The sequence below is a fragment of the Harpia harpyja genome, chromosome 12 (assembly GCF_026419915.1).
Source record: "Harpia harpyja isolate bHarHar1 chromosome 12, bHarHar1 primary haplotype, whole genome shotgun sequence".
Taxonomy (NCBI): domain Eukaryota; kingdom Metazoa; phylum Chordata; class Aves; order Accipitriformes; family Accipitridae; genus Harpia; species Harpia harpyja.
The window spans coordinates 3,623,578-3,648,437 of NC_068951.1; the positions used below are offsets into that span (position 1 = coordinate 3,623,578).

Genomic DNA, 24,860 nt, shown 5'->3' on the forward strand with positions numbered 1-24,860 from the left:
GAAGCGGTGGAGCATCCCCGCAGGTAACGCGTAGATCTGAGCCCGCTCGGTTTTTCCCGGCTCGCAGCCTGAGTGTAATTATTGGAGAAAAGCGACAGTAAACTTTTATTAATCGCCGGTGTTTAGGGCCAAGGCATGAGCGAGCTCGGTGACAGTGATGAGTGGTTTGGAGAGCCGGTCCCTGAAAGCGGGGCTTATCCTCCCCCTGCCTGCTCCTTGGACTCGGCGATGATGAGCCGTGAATAGGAGCCACCCTGCCGTCGGGGATCCGGCCGTTTATCTGCCGGGTGATGACAGTCAGGCTGGTTTCGAGCCTCGCCGTGAATTGCCGGAGCCTCCGGGAAGCGCACGGCGCTGCCGGGGGAGGGGGGGGGCTCCGTCCGACGGGGACGCTTCGCCCCTCGGCTCCGGCCCCGGCCCCCCGACCGGGGGATGATGAAACCGGCCGCGGCCTCCTCCAGCCCCACCGGTGCGGGTGGCGGCTGGGGGAGCCCCGTGGGGGGGGTGGTGGTGGTGTGTGCCGTGGACCGGAGCCCGTTGCGGGCAGGTGCTGCCCGGTCTGAAGGCACGGAGGAGCCGAGCGCGGATAACTTCAGCCGGGGAAGGGCCCGACACCGCGCTCCAGCATCCCCGTCCGCACAGACGGGGAGGGCCGGGGGCTGGCAGGAGGAGAAGGAGGAGGCTTTGGCTTTGCTTTAATTAAATCCTCCCCACTTGGGGATGGCCCCCTCCCCCCCCCCCTTTTTTTTTTTGTTCAAGGGGGAAAAAAAAAAAAAGCATTTAACGTAGGGAAGCGCAGGCAGCGTCCCTGATTCCCGCTGTCCCTGTCCGCGGCTGCGGGAGGAAGGGGTGGAGGGAGACTCACCCGAACAAAGCCGAGCGACCGGCACCAGCCGCAGAGTAAATCCCAAAATTCACCTTGCCGTGGAGCCCGGCCCTCGGCAGCCGTCCCGGGCCCCGCAGCCTGCGGGGAGAGCCCAGCCCGCAGGTGGGAACCGGCGGCGGGACGGAGCGGTCCAAGCGGGGGTCGGCTGCGGTGCCCGGCTGCGCGCATCCTCCGCGGCTCTGCGCGGACTCTCCCCTCCCGCGGCGGTGGGGTTGGGGTACGGGGCCGGCCCGTAGCTCAGAAGCAGCTACGACCCGTGGAAACCACCGCGGTCGCGTACGGGGCCCAGCTCAGCGGCGGGGACCGGTGCTCCGGGACCCCCCGGCCGAGCCGGACCGGGTCTCTCCGCTCCCACCCCGGTCCCGCCGGGACGGCTCCTCACCCCCAGGCCGTCCTCGGCCCCTGCTCCGTCTGTGCGGGGGGCAGGACGGGCGCGGGTCCCCCCCATCGCCCCGGCCCCGCAGGCGCACGTCGGGGCCCGGCCGCCGGCCCGGTCTCACCTGCCGCCGGCCCCGGTCCCGGCACGCCGACTCCTGCGGGAATTGCTCGCCGCTCCCTCGCTCGCATCCCCCGGCCCGCCCGGGCCCCTTTTTTTTTTTTTTTTTCTCCCCCCCTTTTTTTCCTTTTTTTTTTTTTTTTTTTTTTGTAGGAGTGGGGAAAAGGTTCATTAAGAGGTTGACCCCAGTTTACTTTTTATTCTGCTCCTGTTCCCAATTTCGGCACCACGTGACGGTGGGAGTGAGTTTGGGTTTAAATTCACTTTCAAGAAAACCCCGATAAAAATCCTGCCCCGTGAAGCCCCGCCGGCTCATGGCGGTGTCCCTGTGAACCCGGGGCTGCGGGAGGCGAGCGGCACCTCGGCGCCCGCCCGGGACCGGCCGGCTCGGGTAAGCGGTTCCCATCCACCGTCCTTCCCCGCGGGCGCGGAGCCGGAGCAGAACCAGGCGGGGCTGTCGCGATATGGGGCGATGCGCAGCAGCGGGGCTGTCGCGATAGGTATAGCTATGGGGGGGGGGGGGCTAGCGCGGGAGCCTGGGCGCGTTTCGGTGGCGGGTGGAGGCGAGGGGCTGCTCAGCACAGGACGGGCGGGCAGCCGCGCTACGGGGCGGGTGTGTGTCGGTAATCGCGACAGCAGAGCTGAAGCGGCCCGTTCAGTCACGACAGCGCTCTCCCGAGGAAGGTTCTCTCCCTGGTTTGGGGGGTTTGGCTTGCCGGTGGGAGCCCCGAGCAGGCGATGCCCGTGGCCGGAGGGTGCGGGGGCTCTCGCCCGGAGGTGTGCGGGGCCGGGAGCTCCTCTCCGCCCCCGCCCCGCCGCACTCCCCTCGGGGCGGCCCCGGCGAGGGCTGACCCCGGCGGCCCGGCCTCGCCGCCGCTTTTTTCAGCGGCCGCGCGGCTCCTGCCCGCCTTGGGGCAAGGCTCGGGGCTCTCTGTCGCGACCGAGGGAGGACGGGGAGCCCTGTCGTCTCTCCCGGGCGGTCCCGGCTCCTGCCGCGGGGTCCCACCGCCCTCCAGGGCCCGGTCCGCCGAGCCGAGAGCCCTTCCAGCGCGGCCTGTGCCCACCGCGGCACTCCCGCTGCAGCCCCCCGGTCCGGCCCGGCTCCCTGCCGGGCAGCGGGGAGCGCCGGGACCATCGGGGCTGGGAAGGGGCGGCGGGGCTGGGGGTGTCGTGTCGTGTCCCCCCCCGGGCTTCCCCCGCTGCCAGCAGCGAGCGGCTCCGTTCGCCGCCAGGCCCGGCCGCGGCGCCGAGGCAGGCCGGGCAGGGCGGGGAAGGCCGCGACCGGGTCCGGTACGCGGGGAGCGGGAGGTGGCTGGTCCCGGCCGGTGCCCCCCGGTACGGACCGTCGGGTGGGAACGGGGCCGGGGGCCGAGCGGGCCGGGCCGGGCGGAGCGGGCCAGAGCCGGTCTGTGGGGACGTGATTGACAGCGGCAACGTCAGCAACAGGAGGGGAAGGGAAAAGGGAGGGGGGGGGGGGGGGGAGACAAAGAGGGAGGGAGTCGAAAGGCCCCAAACTGGATCTTTATGGAACATTTTCCGCCAAGATCAAGGGAAAGTGAATCCGCGCAGCGGGGGATGCCCCGCACGCCGCTGCCATCGGGGGCCGCGGAGCCGCGGCCGGCCTGAGCGCCCCGCGCAGCCACCGCGCTGCCCCGCGGATGCCCTTCATGCCGCAGCCGCCCCCAGGCGAAGCCCGGAGCCCCCCGCTGCGCCTCCTGCCCCCCCGGCCGGCCGTGTGAGTTCCCGGGGTGCGGAGGGAAGGAAGGAAGGAAGGAAGGAAGGAAGGATGGGAGGGAGCGGGGAGTCCGCGGGTGCGGAGCTCCCTGCAGCCTGCCGAGGCTCCCCCCCCGCCACCCCCGGCCTGTGCCGGGGTGGCAGCCGCCAGCCTGTCCCGCTGCTCCCCCGGCTTGTCACCCTGCTGCGTCCCCGGGAGCACCGGGGTCCCCGGCCGGGGGAAGGAGCCGGGCCCTCGGGGGGTCGGGGTCGTCGCCTCCCACCTGTGCTTCCCCCGGGTCACCCGGCCCCGCGGGGCGGGTTGGCCACCGGGAACATCCGCACCTCGACCGGGCTGGGGCCGTCCCGTTCCCTCCCGGAGCGGTGCCGGGGGACCGGCGGTGCGCTCGGGGCACCGGGTGAGCCGCTGCGGCCGGGGGCTGCCGGGCAATCCCTGCCCGGGGGGGGGGGGGGGGGGGGGGGCCGCGGGCCGGGGACCGGGACCGGGGGGAGAGGAGCGCTCCGTCGGGGGCCGAGGGGCCGGGTGCCGTCAGCGTTTCCCCGTGGGGAAGGCCGGTATCGCTCCCCGGGGCCGCTCCCCCTCCGCGCCGGCGCTGCCCGTCCGTCTGTCCGTCCGTCGAGCGGAGCGGGCAGCCGCGTCCCTCCGCGCTGTAAAAGTCGGGGGTTGATGCGCGGCAGCCCCGGCGGAGCTGTCAGGCCTTATCTTTATTGGCTTTTCCCAGTCTCCGTCCAAGTTTAAGAGGGGCCCTTTTATCTCGGAGCCCAGCACTCCGCCTGTTTACGCCGCCCGGCTCCGCCGCAGCGTTTCGCCGCGGTCCCGAGCGCCGTCGCGAAGCCCCCGGAGCCCCGACGGGACGGGACAGAGCGACCGGCCGGGCCGGGCTGCCCTCCCCGACTGGTACCGGCCCCTCACGGTGGCAAAAAAGCGGGGGGGAAGAGGAGAAAAGGTCGGGGCTGGAGGGGGGGACTGCGGCCACAGCTGAGATGAGCTGCTCGGGCCTCAGGCGGGAGCGCAGCCACGCGTGGGCGGCTCCCCCGCGGGGGCAGGCGGGCCCGGCCCGGCTCTCCTGGGCACAGCGGCTTTCCCCCGGGGCCGGGGGTGTCACGTCCCAGTCTCGCCGAGTGCCGCCGCCTGAGGAAGGACCTCGGGCCGGGCCGGCAGGGCCTGACCCCCGCAGGTGGCCGTGCCCGAGGCTGGGGGTGAGGGGGCGGCGGGGAGTGGGGGGGACGACGACACAGGGACTGGACGTGGCCCCCGGTGCTGCCAGCTAACGGTGCGCCTCTCTTCCCCGCAAGGAAATGCTCCAGGAGAAAAGCCTGTCTGAAACCGAGGAAGGGTTTCCAACAGCCCCCGCGCCCGGCCATGCGGACTCCTCCGCCGGTTCCCCCGTCCTCGGCGTAGCCGGGGGGAGCAGCACGCCGCTCAGCAGCCCGCAGCTCCCCGACCCCGAGCAGGTACGCACCGCCCGGCCCCGCGTCCTGCCCGACGGCTTCGCCCCTCTCGCTCTCCCCGCCAGCCCGGCCGCAGCGCGGGTGGCGGGGCCGGAGTCAGCCCTCCCCGCCACCGCGCATCTCCCTCGGCCACGACCCGGGTGGTGGTGGGGGAATTGCGAGGAAATTGCATTTTTCTTTTTTTTCTTTTAATTTTTTTTTTCCCGGTGCAAAGCAGGCCGCCCGCGTCCCCGCCGTCGGGTACGGCTGGCCGGTAAGGGCGAGCCCAAGCCCCGCAGAGCCGCGGCCATCGGGGCCCGTCGTGTGGCAGAGCCGCGGCCGCTCCTCCCGTGGGTTTCCTTGGGGCTTTGTTTTGGTTGGGTTTTTTTTTTTTTTTTCCCCGCTAAATAAAACGCCGGGTCCGTCCGCGGCCTCTCGGTACATCGCGGCTTCTCTGCCTTTGTCCCCTCCTCCCCGCGCCCGGCCGGCGCCTCCGCGGTGTCCCCGGCATCCCGCGGTAAAGAACATCTCCGCGCAGAAACCGCGGCCCTGGACGCGCACGTTGCTCAGCAGATGCGGGTGTCCCCGCGGATGCCCCTGGCCCCGGTTTTTTGGGAGCCCCAGGGCGACAGCGGGGCCCGTCTGCCCCATCGGGGCACGGAAACCCCTACGGAAAAAAAAAAGAAAAAGAAAAAGAAAAAAAATCCCTCTGGCCGCAGTGTCCCGCCTGGATGTGAAAGTCTGCAATTAAAACCGGCCTCAGTTTGTTTCTCTTATTTTTGGCAAAGGGCAGTGGAATTTTTGGGACTCCATCCTCCTCCCGCACAGGCAGGACCGAGGCTGGTGTGGCTTCGCCCGGCGCCTCGGCTGCGGCACTGGTCCTGGGTGCGCAGCCCCCGAGTCCCACTGCCCTTCCCGCGGCCCTCCCCAGCCCCTCTCCTAGGTTTTCACAGGCATTTCTTCCTATCCTCATTGTCTTTATTTTTTTCCAGACAATAGAAAATATCAAAGTCTATCTCCATGAGAAGGAGCTATGGAAGAAATTTCATGAAGCTGGCACCGAAATGATAATAACCAAAGCAGGCAGGTTAGTGAAAATTCCCCGCGAACATGTGTTGCTTCTGATCCGTACGAAATGTCCCTGTTTGCTGAGACTGGGTTTTGCAGAGCTACTGCAATTAGTGTCATTTTAAAAAATTATTATTGTGGTTGCAGATTTCAGTAAGATCATTTTTTTTCGGTATAAACTGTGCATGCGTTTGAGTGTGGCAACGAGACTGTGGATGCAAGAAAGAGTTGTGGAGTCATTTGCTACATTTAGTCCCAATTCTCTTTGGTAATTCTTCATTTTATTACTTGGTTTTTTTTTTTTTTAAGATGTTAGCATGATTGTGGCTCTACTTTTTTTTTTTTTTTTTTTCTTCCCAGAGCAAACCCCACTCCCCTTTTCTGCCCAGTGCGCTAAGACCTGTGGTGGCATACTTTGCACCAAAGTTTTAGCAATACGAAGGCTTAGGCTATGCTTCTAATCTCAAAAGTGAAAGAGAGATGGGTACCATTTTTATCCTGTTAAGTGTGGAAAAAAAAAAAATCTGCCTTCCCTTGGAAACAAACAATAATTTTGACCAAATCAGAGCCCCTTCAGCGTGCACACCCAGGCCCAGGCGAGAGGGAGCCCAGCGGCTCACGGAGGCTTCGCTACCCTGGGGAACCCATCCCGGCGCCTGCTCAGGGCTCCCTTCCCACCCGGGCTGCTCAGGTGGGAGATGGCAGAATTAATGTCAGAAGATTCAGCATCAGAATTAAACCTCAGCCCATCAGAAGCCTGGGAGTCAGACGGTTCCCAACAAAACTAGCCAGCTCCCACTGTGGGCACCGAAATATCTGTCCTTGGCTTCTGCGGCAGCAGGCTCGCATGGCTGCTGCTGGAAAAGAAGAATTGCCAGACTTAGGTGTGGAAATCCGTTTAATTCTAACACAGCTGTGTGGTTCTGCCATGCCCTGCGATCGCTGATTTTACCCTGTGCTAGAGAGCTGTGGAGGAGGACAAATAATGGGGAGAAAGCAGGAAAAAAAAAAAAAAATTCCCACAATCAATATCTATGCAGCCTTTTTTCCCTGTGGTCCCTGAGCCTTGGTGCGGGGCAGGCGGGGGGCTCGGGGGCGTGTGTGTGTCTTTTCTCCCTTGTTTGCTGCCCACACTGCGGGACCCAGACCCCAACCCAGGGCTTTGGATTTGGGAAGTGATGGGCGGTTTCCCTCTCCTTTCCCCCATCCCCGGCAGTGCTGCTCTGTGCAGCAGCTGGCCAGTGTAGGGAAGCTTTACTCTAATAACGGAGATATTCCCATTAGTCCCCCCGGAGAGGGGGTGTATGTCCCGGGGATCTTCAATTTGTTTGCTATTTGGCCTATTTATGAAGTGATTGTGCAGGTAATTCTGTCCTTATCACCCTACATTTTGGTGTATAAAATCTTAGGGCTTGTTCTGTAGCGTCTGCTGATGTGAAGAGCCGGATTCATTTTGATAGGTCTGCTGCCTAAGTCAGCTAAGACTAGGGGATCAAGACCTCAAATATTTCACCCTTAATTTATAGTATCTGAGTGCGTCTGTGCGGGACGTGTAATATCTTTACCAAATTCTAGACCCTAAGCATCCCAAATGTGCATGTTATCTCTTTGTAAGTCTTAACGTGGATTGTTTAAACAAATCCATATGTATAGGGCTCAGTCCCACATTCTTTGTCCGGTGGAGCAGGCAGTGCACACGTAGTCACCTTTCAAGAGCATGTGGATGGGACTGAGGAGACGGGGGGATTGACCCCAAGATGTACAAAACTTTGTTTTTTACGTTATCTAAGCCGAATTCTCCATTTGTGAAAATCAGCGCGGCACCACCAAGCTAACAGCATTTCAATTTTTTTTTTAAATAAATAGCTTTTGATTAAAGAAAGAGAAATTGCCAAAATGCTGATGAATAACACGAAACAGAATAGTCACTTCCTTTCTTTTCCCTGTATCCAGCTGCAAATGGAGTCGAAATAAAGGGCAACATTTTTTATCGGTGTCCTCTTTGGACACCGGGCTGGGGTTGAGCGGGGGCCGCCGCCGGGGACCCACCGGTGCCCGGACCCGGCTCTCTCCCTCCCTGTCCCAGGTCGGGCTCTCGAGCAGCACCGAAAGGGAAAAAAAAAAAAAATTAAAAAAAAAAAAGCACAAAATAATTAGTATGAGGACGGCAGAAAACCCGAGCAACTTAAATCCTGTGATCGTTTAAGTTTCTTCGCTCATACTGAGTGCGGGGCTGGGAGCAGGGCAGCCCAAAAGCAGGAATATGCCGTTAATGGTAATGCGAATGACAAACTGAAAATTATTACTTCATGCAGATTTTATTTTACCCAAGCTATTTAAATAAAGACGAGCAATAATAAACCTCCTCTTGACCCAATTAAAAAAAAAAAAAAGGATGCTTAATGGAGATTTGTATGCACTTGCATTTAGCATTGGGGGGGGGGGGGGGAGAAGAGGGAAAACGGCTAATTGCAGGCACTAATTAGGACTCTAATCCCCCTCCCAGCAGGCACAGAGATGCCCCTGAATGCAGTTAGTTGAAATCACTTCAATGTCGGTCTGTCTGACCTCAAGGGGCACAAACGAAAAGAAACTGAAGCCTGATTTTTAAATTTCAAACAACAAAAAAAAAGTGACTTTAATGACAAGTTCACTCAATGGAGAGGAAATGTAAAGCTCAGCGGAAGCGTTAATTCCATGGCAATGGTGTAAAATAGCCTTTTTGTATAAACAAGGCAAATATTGATAACTTAGTGGGGGGGGAGAGGGGGAGTCATTTGTTTCATTCTTTGTAGAGCTCCACAGAACGAGCCAACTATAAATTATCGAGAATTTAGGGCTGAGAATTACTTTGGGGGATTATTACTCCCTCTTAGGACTGATCTGTAGGAGATATTAGGAGAACACAGCAAGCTCAGCATTGAAATAGAAATCATGTTGTTGCCAAGGAAGCTTGATTTATAAAGTGGAAACATCTTTAAAATGCACTCGCTATCTTTTTAATGTTCGACTGCTTCATTGTGGGAGGGAAAAAAAAAAGAGATTATTTTATATTAAAAGGATCATCAACAGATAAAAAGTTTATGTTAGCAAAGTTCCCTGAACTTTGCATAAAACCGCTCGCCTCCTTCAGACATAAAATCCTGCCCATCGCAGCGCCCGGAGGATGGGACGCTGGGCTCCATAAATCAGAACCTTTTCTTGTTCCTCCTCTCTGAGGTTTGTTCTAATTACGGATTTCTGCTCCGGAGGATTTTGCCGTTGCTTGTTTTTAAAGGCTGCCATAGACGTAGCGCAAAAATCTCCCCGGCTTTGCCGTTGCCTGGGGCTGGAGGTACCCAAGGGCTGCCTAAACCGGGGAGGGGGGGCGGGAACGAGAAGAAAACCGGCCACGCGTGATTTCTCCAAACGCTGGCCGTGGCGTTTTTGCAGGGCAGCTCTTTCGGCAAGGCAGCGTTGGCTATGAAACCCCGGGGTTCGCTTCTCCGAGCAGCCTCTCACCGCCGAGCCCCGGTGCGGCGGCTGCGGCCGGTCCCCGGTCCCCCGTGCCCGGTGCCTGGTCCCCGGTCCCAGGGCGGCCGGATCGCCTTCCCGGGATGGGTGAATGAGCCCAACGCCCACATCGAGCCGTGCACGCCTGTGTTTATAAATAAGGCTGTAATTATTCACAAATCCTCCCATTTATTATTTAAAAAAAAAAAAGCGTTTTCCAAGCGGCGGGGTCCTATTAAATGAAATTAATAAAATCACTGTAGATGGTAATAAAGGGGACAGGGTGTACTGGAGGATGGAGGTGCAGATGGCCATGGGAATTCCCTCCTGGTAACAGCCCTGCTGTGCACGGCGCTGGCTCTGCCCAGCCGCAGCCTGTCCCAGCAAGGCGCACACCTTTCCTGCTGGAGTTCGGGCACGCCGAAGTGAGGAAGCTTTACCAGGGGTGGGTAAAGCAGAAAGCAAACGAGAGAACCCTCCTTTCCGATGTAATCTCCTCGCTCTTACGTGCTATCGTTTAACTGAGCTATTGTGATTTTTTTTTTTTTAACCATGTGGCAAACCCCGCTTTGTCTCTCTTAATGCTTTGTGAAATCTCATCTGCCAGACCTTATTTTTGCAGGTACTTAATCTTTGCTTACACAGTCCCCCTGGCTCAGGATTTCTTTCCTTCTGTTAGTTTTTATTTAGCTCTAGCTGTTCCCTAGTTTTTTTCCAAGGTGCCAGGCTTTGCAGCATTGCAGTTTCTATCCAGATATTGCCAGGGGCAAACAATTTGATGAAGCTTATGGCTAATCAGTAAAAAATGCCAGTTCACAGGATGTCTGGTCACATTTTTGTGAACAGTTGCTGAAGAGAAAATAATGTGTAATTCCTCTATGGTAGCATAACCACCCCAGAGATGTGAACAGGAGGCTCAAGATACTGAAATTGAGTTTTGGCCGGAGCGCAGGATGTGGACAGGTACAAAGATAGCTTCAGTCTTTATGGTAGCAGGTTTTAAGAAGCATATGTAGGAAAATATTGCACAGGAAAAAAAAATCAATAAAGCAGCTTGCATGTGTGGAAAAGACGCAAACCCCCTTTAGATGTTCAAGTTTCATTTTAAAAGTGGCTTATTTCAGTTTAAAAAAATCTGTTCCTAATCAACTTTAGTAAACCAAAATAAAACTAGTTTTTAGGACATCAAGGTCTGAAAAAGTATAAATACTTTGGCTAAGCTGGTGCAGCTTTCTTCTGTGAATAATCCTTTAAAAGTTAAATTTTCCATGGCTCTGTAGGGCATATGGATGCCCAGTTCTCGTTACAATTAAAAGGAAATATTTGTCCAGAATCTTTTGAGGCAGTTACAAGAATCTCTGCTAAAGGTTTTTGATCCAAAAGCAAACCTTAATATCTGAGATCAGCGATGGAATGCGAGCCGTCAATTTAAAACTTGGAAATAAAGTAGATATTTAAGGAATGTTTGATCTGCTTAGTCCTAAATTCGGGGTCCTGGAATTACCCTGTTCGGGCAAACTCCTGCTTTTAGAGAAAGGAGCGGGAGCAAACTCCAATGGCTCTTGGCCGGGCTGCTAAAGATGTCGACAGCGTTGGCAAGGAAGACGGAGCTCGTGCACGCTGAGTAGGGCAGGGATGGGATTTTAGTTTTTAACACGCTTCTCTCTTCAAACAGCCACCCTCGCTTTTAGTTTGTTAAAGACATGGGATGCTCATGATTAAGGGTGTTCCCAAAGCTTTCCCGCTCGTCCTTAGACTGGAGCTGCAGCAGCGCTGGCCAGGGTTGCAGGGGAGGGTTTGGTCAAGCCCAAAGCAGCCGGGGAAGATCCCCACCGTCGCTCGGGCTCTGGCCCTGCACCAAAGGCTCCCCGGCACAGGGACTGTGGATCACCTCCTGCTCTGCACCGATGAGCCGGCGCACGGCCTGGCGCTGACACCAAGGCTGCCACGGCTCCTCCGAAAGCCCCCGCGGAGCCCATGCGGCTGGAGGGGCTGCACCGCCGAGGGAGGTGGGCTGGCGAGGGAGCCAACCTGCCCTCAAATGTTGCAGCGCCGGGTCGTTGGCCACGCTCTTGTAGAGCTTCTCTCTGAGGTAGCTTTGTGCTGTGCTGCCGGAGGCTGCCGGCATCCACCTCTCCCGTCCTCCGGCACGTTGGGACCTTTTCTACTCACCTTCAGTTGCGGCAAAAGGAAAGGACCGGAGAAGCATCCCATGGCAAGAAGCCTGCCCGTGTTTCAAGTTACCGTGGGGCATAGAGAGGAAATGTTCTAGACCATGAAAGCAGCCATCCAGCTAACCAAGTTCTCAAGTATGTGAGAAACGGTGTTTTATTTAAAAATTAGATGCGCCAGCCAGAAGAAAAAAATACAACCTCGCCATTCCAAAATATAAAAATCCCTTAACTGTCTGACCTTCTCATCACTAGGTCATGGTCCTGCCACCAGATAAATCTCTCCTATCTGTCCATAGACTGAGAGTTCAATGTTGCTTGTGTTAGTGACAGTGAATTTGGGGCTGAAAAATGAACTACTGATGAGAACTCCTGTTGAACCTGTATTGTTTGTTATTCTGAGGCAAGGATCTGGCATGGGCTAATCCAGCACTTCAAAGTTAACTGCTCTTACTTTGTATACAGAGCGTCATAGCGGAGTGGCGTGGGTGATAAGAGAAATAAGGGACTGAGGGTTAGGATACACTGGGAAAATGGGACCCTGTTGAAAAAGTCTTTGATCTCTTTAAAGTATTTTCTGAAAGCAAGAATCTATCAAAAAGGAAATGCCATTTAAAAGGCTAAAAGAAACAGCTGACATCCCCAAATTTGTTTTAATCTGCCCCGGAGAATATTATTTTTAAAGATGCTTTAAGTCAGGGGAAGAAATGCTTGTCAAAAGAAGGGAAATTAGAAAAAAAGCAGAAAGGTCATCAGAATGGAAACGTGGTTCTTGAAGCCTCTGCACACCATGCCTTTCCCTCCTAACAATGAAGATGTGGAGAAGCATCCTTAAGCAGCCATGGCCAATTCTCGAGAAGAATTTGGGGCCACATTAGTCATTTTCAGGGATGTAGGCATGTCATCTGCCTCGGTGCTTTGAAACCGTCACTGGAGGCATCTTCGCATGTCCAGCAGCTTCTGAGGAGGTGGTCTTTCAGCCATGATATGGCTCGTTAGCCAAGATGTTGAGTGATTTCTTGTTTTCCTGATCCTTTCACAACCTGATACGCCATAAGCATCACCTTTCCAGACAGCACCGTACAGGAGCTTCTGAAAATCCCGTTTTCGCTTTACTTGATGACCCCAAACTCAAGGATTGTAAAATTGCTGTCTGTCTGTGGAAAGCTTTGTCTTATCGAAACTCCTTTTGAAAACAGGACTTCAGCTGCTGAGGGGCTGGGGGACAGGTTTACCCCCGAAAGGACAGAAGGAAGTGCTCGCTAGTATCTGAAGCACCATCCGCACCACGGGGACATGCAGTGAGCACCAGTCCGCACATTTCCATGGGCTTCAGAGAGCACCGATGGCCTTTGGTGAGGACGTGACTTGGGTTGCTCCAACAGGACTCAGGTGTCCTGTTCCCATGCAGGTTTTTTTTATGGAAATACCACTTAAGTTCCCCATGGCTTCCCTGCTTACCGTGTGCTGGTCAGAGAAACCCCTTCCCAGCTAATGCACCAGAAATGATGTTTGCATCTAAGCAAGGAAGGTCAGATCAAATCCTTGTGAGCAGGAGGGTGGTGAGGCCCGAGGGGTTTGCAGAGGCCACCTCGCCACCCAGCAGTACCAAGGCATGAGCCGGTGTCCCTGGGACACACAGGTCCTGGCGTGCAGCGTGGCGCAGGGCTGTCGGTGCTCGGATGAGTGTTTTGAGCTCTTTGATCAGCTCTGATGCTCTCGGCTTTTCTGGCCGCACTGGATTGCTGTCCCCTCTCCAAAAAATATGAGTTTATTGGACCTGGGAACCTTGCAGTCGCCCAGCTCTCCAGGACCAACCAGGCCTGCTCACATGGGGATTAAAACACAAGATGCCCATGAAGTGGCCAAGCCTGGAGAGCCCAAAAGGCTGGGAACTGCTGCTCCAAACGAAAGCAAAGCTTTCCTCTTATCGCTCGCTTCCAAATCCAACCAACCAATTACACATTAATTAAACTTTGTTTGAACATAATAGAAGCTTTGGCTCCATGTCAGTAACTGCTCCGTGGTTAAGGGGATTGGATAGTAATAGAATAAATAAATAAACAAGAGATGCTTATTCTAACAGTTCATTTTAAAACAATTTGTGAATATCATGTAGAGATAAAATGTGCCTAGCATAAACTTAGCTAAGCAATGACTGCTTCATTATCAGAACAAATAATTCACTCGCACATCATCTTTGAAGCTTGGGAGGGCTACAGAATTGTGCTGCTTGTTTATTTTCCTGGCTTTTACTGTTTTTGCTACATTTCCTCTGCACAGAGCTGCGGGGAAGGGTTTAGCCGGGGCTGTGGCAGTGCAGTGCCAAGCCCCGCTGACGCCGGCCATGGTCCCCAGAGCCGGGCTCAGCCCCTCTGCCTTCCCCAGGGCATCACCCTGCGTTTCAGCCCCCCAGTGACCAGGTGCCAGACCGAGGTATTTTAATGCCATATCAGATGTCCTGCTCGCACAGGAGTGAGGCACCGTAGCCTTTCCCCCGTCATCGCTTTCTTTGAGGGCGGTTTTCTCGTGTGAGCGTAAAAACCGATTTAAGTTTTCTCGTGTGAACGTAAAAACGGATTTAAGTTTTCCCCTCTGAAGGGCGGTGAGAGCTGCTGCCATCGCACAGCAGCACCGTGCCCCTGCCAGTGCAGGGAGGGAGGTAGAAACGTGCCTGCCAGAGCCGCTGAACCCCGCAGAGAGCTTTGAGGGGCACAGGAGACCATCAGGATGGTGCTGAGGAGCCTGGACGGTCCCTTCTTCGCTGGCTTGAGCTGGAGGAAGGGAGAAGCGGGTTTTGAATGTGTCCAAAATTGGAGTCTTACTGACTCGGTGTTTTGCAGAAGAACCTTGTGTGGTTTTCAAAAAAAAACAAAAACCAAATCCAAGCATAAAAGGCAAGAAATTGGTCCGGTCCTGGACACCCCCACCCCAGAGATGTCGGCAGCGTTTGCACGTTCAGGGCGTTTGCTGCAGCCCCTGGACACCGTGTCCGACCCAGGCTTTGGGTCTGAACGAAAGACGATGAGGCCAGGACTTGCTGCTCTTAATCTCCTGATTACTGATGGCTTAAACTTCACCTAATAGTTGGTTTATCCCGTGCTGCAGACGTGCCCAGCGCTTAACCTCGCTGAGCTTCCCCGTTTGCACGCCCGCGGCAGAGCTGCAGCCGCCCTTGGCGCAGGAGGTGTTGCCTGAGGATCAGATGCCGCCTGCTTGGACACGCTTCCCGGGAAGCCCCAGATTCCCAGTTTTTGTACCCGGTTTCTGCGCAGCGAAGCTCTCACCCGGTTTGGAGTCGTGCGTGGCAGCGGGCAGGAGGGTGGGTGAAATATGGATCTGCCCGGATCTTGCTTCAGACCTCCCACCAAAGCCAGGCTGAGCTTTCCCAGAGCTTGGCAAGACGTTGGCAAGTTTTTATTGCAGCACTGGGTTATTCTTCTGCCGCTGCTGGTCCCTGAGCAATAGATGATGAAGCAAGCTATTGTCAGGGAAAGCTGGCCGGAGCGAAGCATCCTCTGCGGAGACGCCCATCCGCCCGAGAGCCTCTGCCTGCGGAGATTTGGCAGAGGGGCCGGTTATGCAAAGCTACTACTGAGCGTAGAGCCCATGGCTGTGAGTAGGTCCATTGACCTGTAGTAAATCTGGGGAAGCAGGCAGGTTTTTGGCCCCTTCCCAGGGCTGACGGGGAGCTGTATAGACCCACTGTAGGCACGGCCTCGCTCCCGGGCAGGGCTGGTGCAGCCCCGTGCCTCCGCCGTGGTTTTCTGCTCCCCTCTTTCAAATGGGACATTTAATAAGGGCCAGGACATGACATTAGGTGCTCTCTCTTGCCCTTTTTTTTAGTTGAAACTCTGTGACTGCATTTTCTAGGACCCAGCTCTTTGGTTTGTCATGCCTTCCTACCAGAAATGCACAACCCATGTTTGTATCATATTGCAAAGAGATATTTACTAAATGAGTCTCTGCCAAGGGGTTGAGAAATATGTTTTCATTAAGAAAATTAAACTGACAAGTCCCTGGACAGCACATTAGTTGCATATTTTTTTTTTAAGGCCAAAATGCAGCAGCTAATAATAATGATGAAATGTCCGTGCACAGCCAAATTACAGAAATCTGCCCCGTGTTTTCCTGGAAAAGAATGCAGAGAGTTGGCAAACTTGGTTGTAGCTGGGTCTGTCGACTGCCGAGTACAATGCTACCACTGCAAGATAGCGAGCGGTTTGCAAGTTAAGCAACACCTTCAATCAGATGTGAGTCCCCATTTGTTATCCTTAAAGAATTTCAGCTGTATATATTATAGTAGTACTTTGGCTCTTTGTATTTATTTTAGAGGGCTATACTAAAGAACATTATAAACTCAGGCATGTCCATGCTATATGAACTCCATATGCTAAAGCTTAATTTTAAATGCCATTAAAAAAGCACTTAACATTTACAGTATATCAGTCCGGCTACTTTAGCAGCTTGGATGTACTACAGTAAATGAAATGATTGAGAAAAAAAGAAATTCAGAAGCTAGATGTTATAAAAATCCCCGATGCGGGACGTTCGCCTGGTACAAAGCAAGTAACTGTCAAATCGTGTCCATCTCATTTCTGGTTTTTAATCAGTTTCTCCTCTTTTTTTGTTTCATTTTTAAATGTCATTCTAAGGCCTGATTTAAAAAAAAAAAAAAAATCTTGGCATTCGGATTGGATTCCTAATGCAATTTTTTTCAATGTGTGAATTGGGCTGTGTATTCGCAAATTGAAATGTCCTACTGTATTTATCCAGGTGCTTACCTGTAGGAGGACAAGGTTAAGAGGAGTGCAGAGTTTATGAATGAAAATCAAATACGGACATTGGTAAACCACCCCTTTTTAGTCCCGGCTAATTACATGGTAAACATCTGGAATTTATGCAGGGCGGTTAAAAGAGTCAATTGAACTGATGTCGAACAGGGCCCATTTTGTTGCCTTCTCCCCAAGCAGCGACAAAATGGTGCTGCAGACCCGGGCCAGCTCGGCCGGGCGCGGGGGCAACGTGCAGGGGAAGGAGGGATAAAGGGCCGGGGGGCAAAGTGGCCGCCACGTCCGATGGAGAAACGACATCAGGGTTTGAGCCCTTGTTAATGAGGGTAATTAGGATGACTCCAGGATGTAGCAATTCTCATCTTCTGTCCCCTTACGCTGGTGGAAAGGGGAATTTTCTGTTCTGGCTAGTTGCTTGAAGGCTGTGGTGAGCCAGTTTGTTCAATTGACTTGGTTTTTTTTACTGGATGAGGAGGAGGTTGGGAAGATGGAGCCAAGAAAATAGTTACTCTGAGGATGTAAGGTGTCTGATTCTGCAAATCCTGGCTCCTGATGCAGCCTCGAGGGCTCGGGAAGCCCATGGCAGTGCCCGTACCCATCAGGGCCATCTCCTTTGGATCGCAAGACCAGATCGTGATGGTATATACTGGTTTCATGGCCATAGCTTTATAAAAAAATATTCTTTAATATTGCAAAGATTCTTTAGATACGTAATGTGTATATATATATAAATGTTCTTTAGTGATACACTGGTTTATGTGGCGTTCCCCGTTTGGTGTTGGTTGCTACATGTCCGCTAAAGTCAATGGCAAATCAGTGGGACGGGCGCATTTTCGGCAGGGAGCTCTGCGGTGCTCCTGGCTCGAACAAGGTTTAAAGGGCTTGCTGTGAATTTGGGAGATTCGGAAAGGCCAGAGGAGCAGTGGCTGTCCGCACCACCGCAGGGTTTAACCCTTAGTCTCCCCCCAGGCTTTAGTGATCCTCAGTTTTCAGTCTGTTGAAGGGAACACAGGTTCAGCTATTGTGCGGGAGTAGTGGTGGGACTTGGTGTTCTGGGCATTGGGAACGTGTGAATGAGAAAGCTGCGTGTGCTTAGTTTCTTCTGAAGCGTAGTCACATCTCATGACTTTTCACGCACTTTCACGGCAACAAGAAATCTGCGTTTTTGAGGCTGCCATAAGCCATGTGGAGCCTCCTGGGGTAGTGAGGGCTCCCTGTCCCAGCCTCCCGTAAAGAGGGACGTGTTGACTCCCCCATATCTCTCTCTACACATGCCTTTTCCTGGCACTGGCCCATAACCCCCCTCTATATACCCTCACCTGTATTTGTGCCCCATTTTTGCACTAGCCCTGTGCAGCCCATGCTCTGGAAAGGGTGAGTTTAATTCAGGTGATGTATAAGCAGCAATAATGTTTTGTAGCTCATTTGTCCTCATGTGAATTCATCACGTGGTGCATCTGCCTTTTGGGGCGCTACTCCAAGTTTCCATCGGTTCCAGTGCTGCTCCAGGTTGTTCACTAACATGTTAACCCTTTGTTTTTCCTAAGGAGGATGTTTCCTAGTTACAAGGTTAAAGTGACCGGAATGAATCCCAAGACCAAGTACATCCTGTTGATCGACATTGTCCCGGCTGACGACCACCGGTATAAATTCTGTGACAATAAATGGTAAGAGAACATTTCTCTTTGCCTTCTTTTCCTTAAGAAAATTGCAATTGGATCGACCATTTGCTGTGCAAACTCAGAAACTAACATAAATACCTTCCCACGGGAGGGATGCCAACATCCCAGAGCGCTCTTTTGTGGAGCAGCGACAGATACAGGAGCCAATGGCTGGAAGTTAAAACCAGACAAACATAATATAAAATATTCTTAACAGGTCAGGTGATTAACTGCTGGAACAAGCTGCTAATAGAGGTGGCGGGGTGTTCATTTCCAAAGCGCTCAAGATTGGATGTCTTTTCAGAGGAGATGCTTTAGGCCAAGCATAGGTTATCAGACCATGTGCAGGTGTAAGAGGGTAAAGCCACAGCCTGCATTATACCAGAGGCTGGACTAGATGATCTAATGGTCCATTTTGGCCTTAAGACTTAGGTGTCTACATGAGTCGAGAAAAGTTTTAAATTCCTTTCTTCTAGAGTAATATTTTGCTTTTAGGCAATCAGCTATAATGCGAGAGGTGGGGTGGTTTACTCAAAGCCCTGGTTCAGCCACGCTGATCCGGCAGACGAAGGGAGCAGCGATTCCCCCTATCGCAGTCCAATGCCAGATCCAGTCTAGATTTTTTTTCTTCTTCTGGAGTTTCTTTCTCTTCTGTTAGTCTTCCCTTCCCTGTGCCTTTGATAGTAAAGTTACTTACCCGAGAGGCAGCTATGATTTTTGCTTTCTGATGAAGGAAGCATGTTGTTTTCTCTTTTGATTTTTACCCCAAATACACCCAGCAGCCTCCCTCGATGCGACTATTTGCCGTGCTTTTCCCAAACCCTTCTACTGACTGCTGCCTAGTGAAAAGACGAGCAATGGAAAACTTTGTAGTCATCTTAATGGGAACGAGCCTGGTGACATCCTATAAAACTGTAATAATTCACTTGCACATTAGGGCTGCTCTAGTTTTAAAAAATCCCTTTTCCGCTCGCTTTTGTCCTGGAGTGCCGCTGGGTAAGAGGAGTGGACTGAGGGCCTCTGTGGTGCGGTGGCCACTTTGTGTTTTAACCATTAAGCCCTAGACGATGGATAGTTGATAACTCTTTTTAATTTAGCTTTTGCCAGCCCTAGAGCTGTTTCCCCTTTTCATTTTATTGCTGCTGGAAAGTCTCTGTTGGTTTCGGTAATATTGCTTTTTATTGGTGTTTTATAAGAGGACAACAATGCACGGTAATGGGGGAGTTGCCATGAAGGGATGTCTCACGCCTGGGTCTTGTGTCTGCGAGAGTTGGTGGTGGTGGTGATGTGGGGGCAAGGGTACCTGGCAGAAGGGTACGAGGGGCAGCACCGTGTGCCAGCACGCAGCTCCGGAGCGGGGAGCTGCCCCTTCCCACCGGAGCTGCCGCCAGGCCGGGGGCTGCGGGAGCCCTCCAAGGCTCCGGAGGCTGCACCCACGCCGCTGCCCGCTCCCGCGCACAGGTACCTTCTCCTGGGGGAGTGTGTGAGACCGTCTCCCTGTGCAGAACGGCCTTTGAAGGCTTCATCCTCTTCAGGAACCCAGGCGAGATTTCCTCCTTGACCAACGCCAACACAACTGCCATGTAGAGAGAGAGACGCTGCCCCAAGGAAACACCACGCGGCAGCAGAGACAGGGTTCCTCCGCCAGCCCGCGACGCTGAAACGAGGAGCCCTGAAACCCCACAGAGCAGCAGGAGCCTCTCTGAGTCCCCCTGCCCCAGCGCATCCCCCCAGGGCTGGCGGGAGGGTGGCCGGGTCGAATTCAAGGACGAAAAAAAACCCCACTCTCCTACGCCCGGGCTGGGGACTGCTGCCGAGGTGATGCAAATCTGTAACCGCTGTGTTTGCAGGATGGTGGCCGGGAAGGCAGAGCCAGCCATGCCGGGGCGGCTGTACGTGCACCCCGACTCCCCCGCCACGGGAGCACACTGGATGCGGCAGCTGGTGTCCTTCCAGAAGCTAAAACTCACCAACAACCACCTGGATCCCTTTGGACATGTAAGAGAGACGTTCTGCGAGGGGTTTTGGGCAGAGGTGGGCCCGCGATGCCGAATTTGTGTCTGGACCGGGATGCTGGTTGGGATGTCGTAGTTAATTTAATAACGAGGAGCAACATTTATTCTGCGCTGCCAGCGCAGATGGGTGGGGAGTGTTTAATGCTGAGGGAGGGGGGCCGCCGTTGCTGCCTGCGTGCTTGCCCTGCTCTTGGAAATGCAGCCTCTGACTTGCTTAGTCGTGTCTTGCCGGATGCCACCGACCTTTTATTTTCTGCCCAGGAACTTTCCAGGCAGCGCTGTGGGATTTTCAGCCCGGCTGTTGCTGTGCGCAGTACATACAGCTCGCAGAAACAGGTTGCCTAAACTCATGATTTTCCAAGCTGGCTTTGGCAGCCGTATAAAAGATGAAGTATTTTATTTGGAAAATCTTAATTCATGTGTATTGCGAATGCAGAAGTGGGAAGTACACAGTTATCTACCACAGTGCATTTAATAACTCAGAACAAGGGCCCTTCCAGCCTGCCAGGCAAACCAGTGCTTAGATAATGCATATAAAAATACAGACCTGTCTGGTGTGCATTGTCCGAGCTGAAAGTCACGTAAAAATAAACAAATCTTGCTGGTTGGAAGAAGGGAAGATAGAGTGCAAAATCCTTTTAAGTTTAGTGCCATCAGCTCCTCCTAGTACCACAGGTAAGGGAATCTACTTTGTATCGTCAAATGTGGTTTTTAACCTGGCAGTCTTTTAAGCAGCAGCAGTTTGGGGAGTGAGGGGCGGCTGTGCAAAGGTCCTGAAGAAGGGTGCAGAGGGAGAAGGGGTGTAGCTGTCTTGCTCAAAATGATCCTGCATCAAGCTTCCAAAGAGCAGGTTTTCACGTGGAGCCAATTGTCCTGATGCCACCTAAAAGCCGTACAGAGAGCGCGATCCTGACACAGCTAAACCAGACGGAGCTTTACGGGCTTCACTCTAGAGGCAGGGCGACCCTCCTAGCTTAAAACGCCGCGAAAAAGTGAGAATTTTTGCTGCGTTCATAATTTTCTGCCAATTTCAAACTTCAAAAAGCAAGCGTGCCGATCCCGCGCGGTGCCGCGGCAGAGCCGGGCTCTGGCAGCGTGACACGGTGATAACCCAGCCCCGCGCAAAGCCGTCAGCAGCGCCGGGAACTGACCCTCTTCCCCAACCTACTGACCCCAATGAAACATGTGTGAACTTCAAAGGCTAATCAGGACCGTTTAATGCTGACGTTATTAATCACAGGCGATCCTGCCCCTTCACTCTTCTTTAAGGGGGAAAGCACCACGGAAATGAAATGAAAACAACCGCGTTAAGGGTTGCACGGTAAAAATTACATGAAACCCACAAATGCCGATGTTGTGGTGTCAGCAGCAGTACCGACCTGCTTGCTTTGCACGTGGCATTTTTTTACTCCCGTGTTTTTCTCTTGGTTAACTGTGTAGTCTAATATATGAGTGTTTACGTTGTAAAACGTAAACCATAAAACATACAGGATGTTCGATGTGGCCGTAAAACAAACAGGATGTGCAGTGTTGGTTTTGCAACTTTAAACATTTGCTTTTCCTGACTTTGTCATTTTTTAACTGTGATTTTAACACTGCATTTTAACAGGGAAGATTTCTCCCCCCCCCTGCCTTTTAATAAACAGCCTGTTTGTCCTTCCAGAAAGCTTCCCTAGTGACACAGAGGGGACTCTGCTTTGTGTTTTGGGGCAATACCTGCAGCACGATGCGGTGGCCACGCTCCAAAAGAGCCCCGCTCAGTCCCCTCGTACCACGCAAGCCTTGTACCACCGCCCAGCCCGCTCTGTCTCACGCTGCTGGGAAAATGCCTGAAATAATAACCTGTTTTAAGTGTCAGTGCGCTGACAACCTGCCTGGCTGAATGGGATTTAGCCCCTTCTCAGACAGTTCCTCGGTAGGCTTCTAAATGAGTCATCTGCTTTAGCGACGTGGTACTCCGCTTTCTGCCGGGCACATGGAGGAGAGCTGGACGCTGTACCAGGCGAGCGTGAATTTTCCCATCGGTTCATGCTGAGAACTGTTCTCCTGCTGTTGCCTGGGTGGCCGACGTCCCTGGGCCAGGCAGTGCCTGCGAGGTGTCTGCCCGGCACAGCGCAGTCCTCCCAGCCCTGCCTGCGAAGGCATTACATTATGAATAATAACAGCTTCTCATTTCTAGGAATTTGTTCCCAGCGATTGCAAACGCTCTCTTAAAGCTCCCTAAGAAAAACAAGTCAGAAAACCCACAGGATTTGTTTGCCTTCTTGTGCTCCAGCGAAGCCTGCCTGCCATTTCCTTTTGTCTTTGACTTTCTCCAAACCTCAAAACCACGCGGAGCGATGATTTCTGCAGGCTGCCGCTGGTGCTTTTTTTGGTGTGCGGGCAGCAGTCCAGCCAGAGTCGTGCCGGCTCACCCTCCCTGGCACCCTCGGCCGCTGCGGGTGCCCGCAGGTGTCGCGGCACCGGGCTCCTTACCTGGGTCCCACCGTCCTGGGCTCCAGCTCCTGCCGGCATCCCAAAATCCCGCAGAGCCCAGCCCTGCCGGCAGCTCTTTGCTGCGTCTAAGCAATTCCCTGAAGCCCCTGCCGTGCTCGGATGCGCGGGGCTCGGACGGAAACCGCTTGCTGCTTGGGGGCAGGAGGGGCAAGGAGGCAGGAGAGAGGCACTCGGCGAAATATCTTTGCACGAATTATTCCTTTTCTGGATTAATTGTTTGGTAGACGCTTATTTGGGGAAAAAAAAGAAAGGAGCTCTTCCAGCTCCCCTGCCTGTTCACCTAACGGTTAACACTGAGTGCGGAGAGCTGATCCTGGGGGTCAGGCTGGAGCGTGCGTGGTGTTTGGGGGGGTCCCGCAAGAAGGACATGGTGGATTTTGTGGGCTCGCAGCCGCAGCTGGAGCACGACAGGCTGCTGGGCTCCGTCCCCGTCCGCAGCCACCGTGCGCGGTGTGGGGGAGACGCAGGTTTGAAGGGCAAACCTGTCACGGCGTGGGGCACCGTTCCTCTGAGCCTGGCTCCTGGGTGCCTGGGATCTCACCTGAAAAACAAACGGGCAGAAATTTTGCATTATTTCAATGAATTCGTTGATAAATGAATCCATGCCCTGACTCTGTGCGCTGTAATACTTAACATCAGGGAGAAGCAGCCCCACGGAGTTCATGAAGAGAAGTGTAGGTACATTAGAGGCTTAAAATAAGTAAGTTAAACAGCTTAATTAATAAGCCGTGGAGCTGAAGCCCTCGCTGCAATCCATGGAATTAGATTGAAGATTATTTACTGTGCTGGTGGGAGGGGATGCCTTACAGGCGGCGCTGGAAAGCCTCGCTTTCTGACACCCAGCCCATAAAACCCAGCCACCAACCGTTCCTCTTCAGTCTCAAAACCCTCACCCCTGCTTCTTCCACTGGCCAGTTATCTATTGCCGTGAATTATTAGTTACAGTCAGCGGCACGGGAGGCATTTTTCAATGCAGACCCATAAAAACATGCAGATTTTAAATAAGAAGATATTAAGCGCAGAGCTCTGTAATCTGCCTGCAAACCCTGGGCAGGTTTTGCGGCAGGTAAGCCTGTACCCAGCTCATGCACCACGGCCTGAAAATGTGGGCTGTATATTTTCCTCTTGGGGGATTTTTCAACCATGAAAGGCTTCTTTCACACCAGGCTTAACAACTGAGAAATGCTCATGTTGAGAATGGATTAAGAAATCAGCAGCCGCTGTAATGTTTAGCTACGGCGAGGTCTATCTGATCCTAAAGAAAGCATTGTAAGCCACCTATGCTTAGAGTAAAATCTTAATTTATGTATTTTCAAATCTTTACATGCAGAGATAATCAGCCTGATAGAGCCTCTGATTTATGCGGGGCTGGTGAGTGACAGGGTTAGTGATTCTGGCAGAGCCCATACTTCGCGCTCTAATGCCACGTGAATAATAGGCAGTTGCGTATAGTCTGTCTGCGGAGACAAAGATACTCTCTTAAGTGCCAGCAAACTGCGCGAGGGTGGCACGACCCTTACCCGTTCCCAGTGTATTCTCCTTGGGAAGCACCTAGCTGTGTTTTCCAGGTGAAAAATGAGAATGACGCCTTCATCACGAACCAGGTTATATCATTGCAAGTGCTAACAGATTGGTTGGCTCATAGCAGCCGTAGACGATGCGCAGAAATAACCTCTCCGTCGGAGAGGATAACATAATATTTGTATTTCTTTCAGAAGGTTAGTTCAGGGCATATGGGGAAATATTGAGCGAGTCCTGATGAGTATCTCCGTAGTGATTAATGCTCATGAATGGAATTCCACTTTCTTCAGAGGTTTAAAGTATGTAAACAGTGGGGTGGAGGGCGCCCATGAGATGCTCCTTATGGCCAGCGAGCTGCGGGGCAGCGCGGGCAGCTCCTGCTCCTGGCCCCAGCAGGTGAAGGATGCTCAGGGTGGGTGCGAAGCCACCGACGGGACACGGGGGGGTTTGCTGGGGGGCTTCGGCTCGGTCCCACGGCGAGGTTCTCCTGTGCAACTCGTTTCGGCTATCAGGCTTTTTTGTGTTGGTTCGCTGTTTGGGCTTTTCTTCGTCTCCTGAGACAGGGTATTATTTAAGCTGCTGGGGCTGGCAGGTCTTTGAAGCCAAAATCCTCTCTTTTCTTTCCCACTTGCAGTGCTGAGCAGTACAGCAGGAAAGCCTGGGGCACGGCACTGGCACAGATAGCCGTACTAACCCCACGGCACACTCAGGCCCTCAGCCCCGGCTCCCTGAGACCCTGCAAGTGCTGCCCTGGGCTTGAGCAGCGGGCAGAGCCGGCGAGGGCGCCGGGAAGGGTCCCTGCTCCCACGGGATCGCGTGGGGCACGGGGGGGCTGCCTGCCCCACAGCGCCCGCAGCGAACGGCCTCCCAGCCCAGCCAGCCCTCCTGCTAATGGTACATAATAATGTACCTAATAATGTACATAAAGGTACTTAATGCACCTCGAGGGGTGGTGAGGATGAGCAGCAAGGGCTAGAAACCGCCCAGCAAGGGTTACGCAGTGTCCTTAAACACGAGGGCTGCGGCAAAGAAGCGGAGGCTGTTAATTAGGGCAGGCTTTAATTTGGTTTTACACTCGGGATGGGGTAGATAGGGA

At 53.9% G+C, this 24,860-nt stretch overlaps 1 protein-coding gene across 1 annotated transcript in view; it reads left to right on the forward strand.

The window, feature by feature from the left end:
• TBX4 (T-box transcription factor 4) overlaps nt 1–24,860 on the forward strand; it is a 47,747-nt gene that overhangs the window by 4,912 nt on the left and 17,975 nt on the right. Inside the window, exons 3-6 of the mRNA XM_052804956.1 lie at nt 4,413–4,571; nt 5,540–5,634; nt 17,619–17,738; nt 19,583–19,730. Coding sequence (XP_052660916.1) covers nt 4,413–4,571; nt 5,540–5,634; nt 17,619–17,738; nt 19,583–19,730 — 522 coding nt within the window. The remainder of the gene's footprint in view (nt 1–4,412; nt 4,572–5,539; nt 5,635–17,618; nt 17,739–19,582; nt 19,731–24,860) is intronic.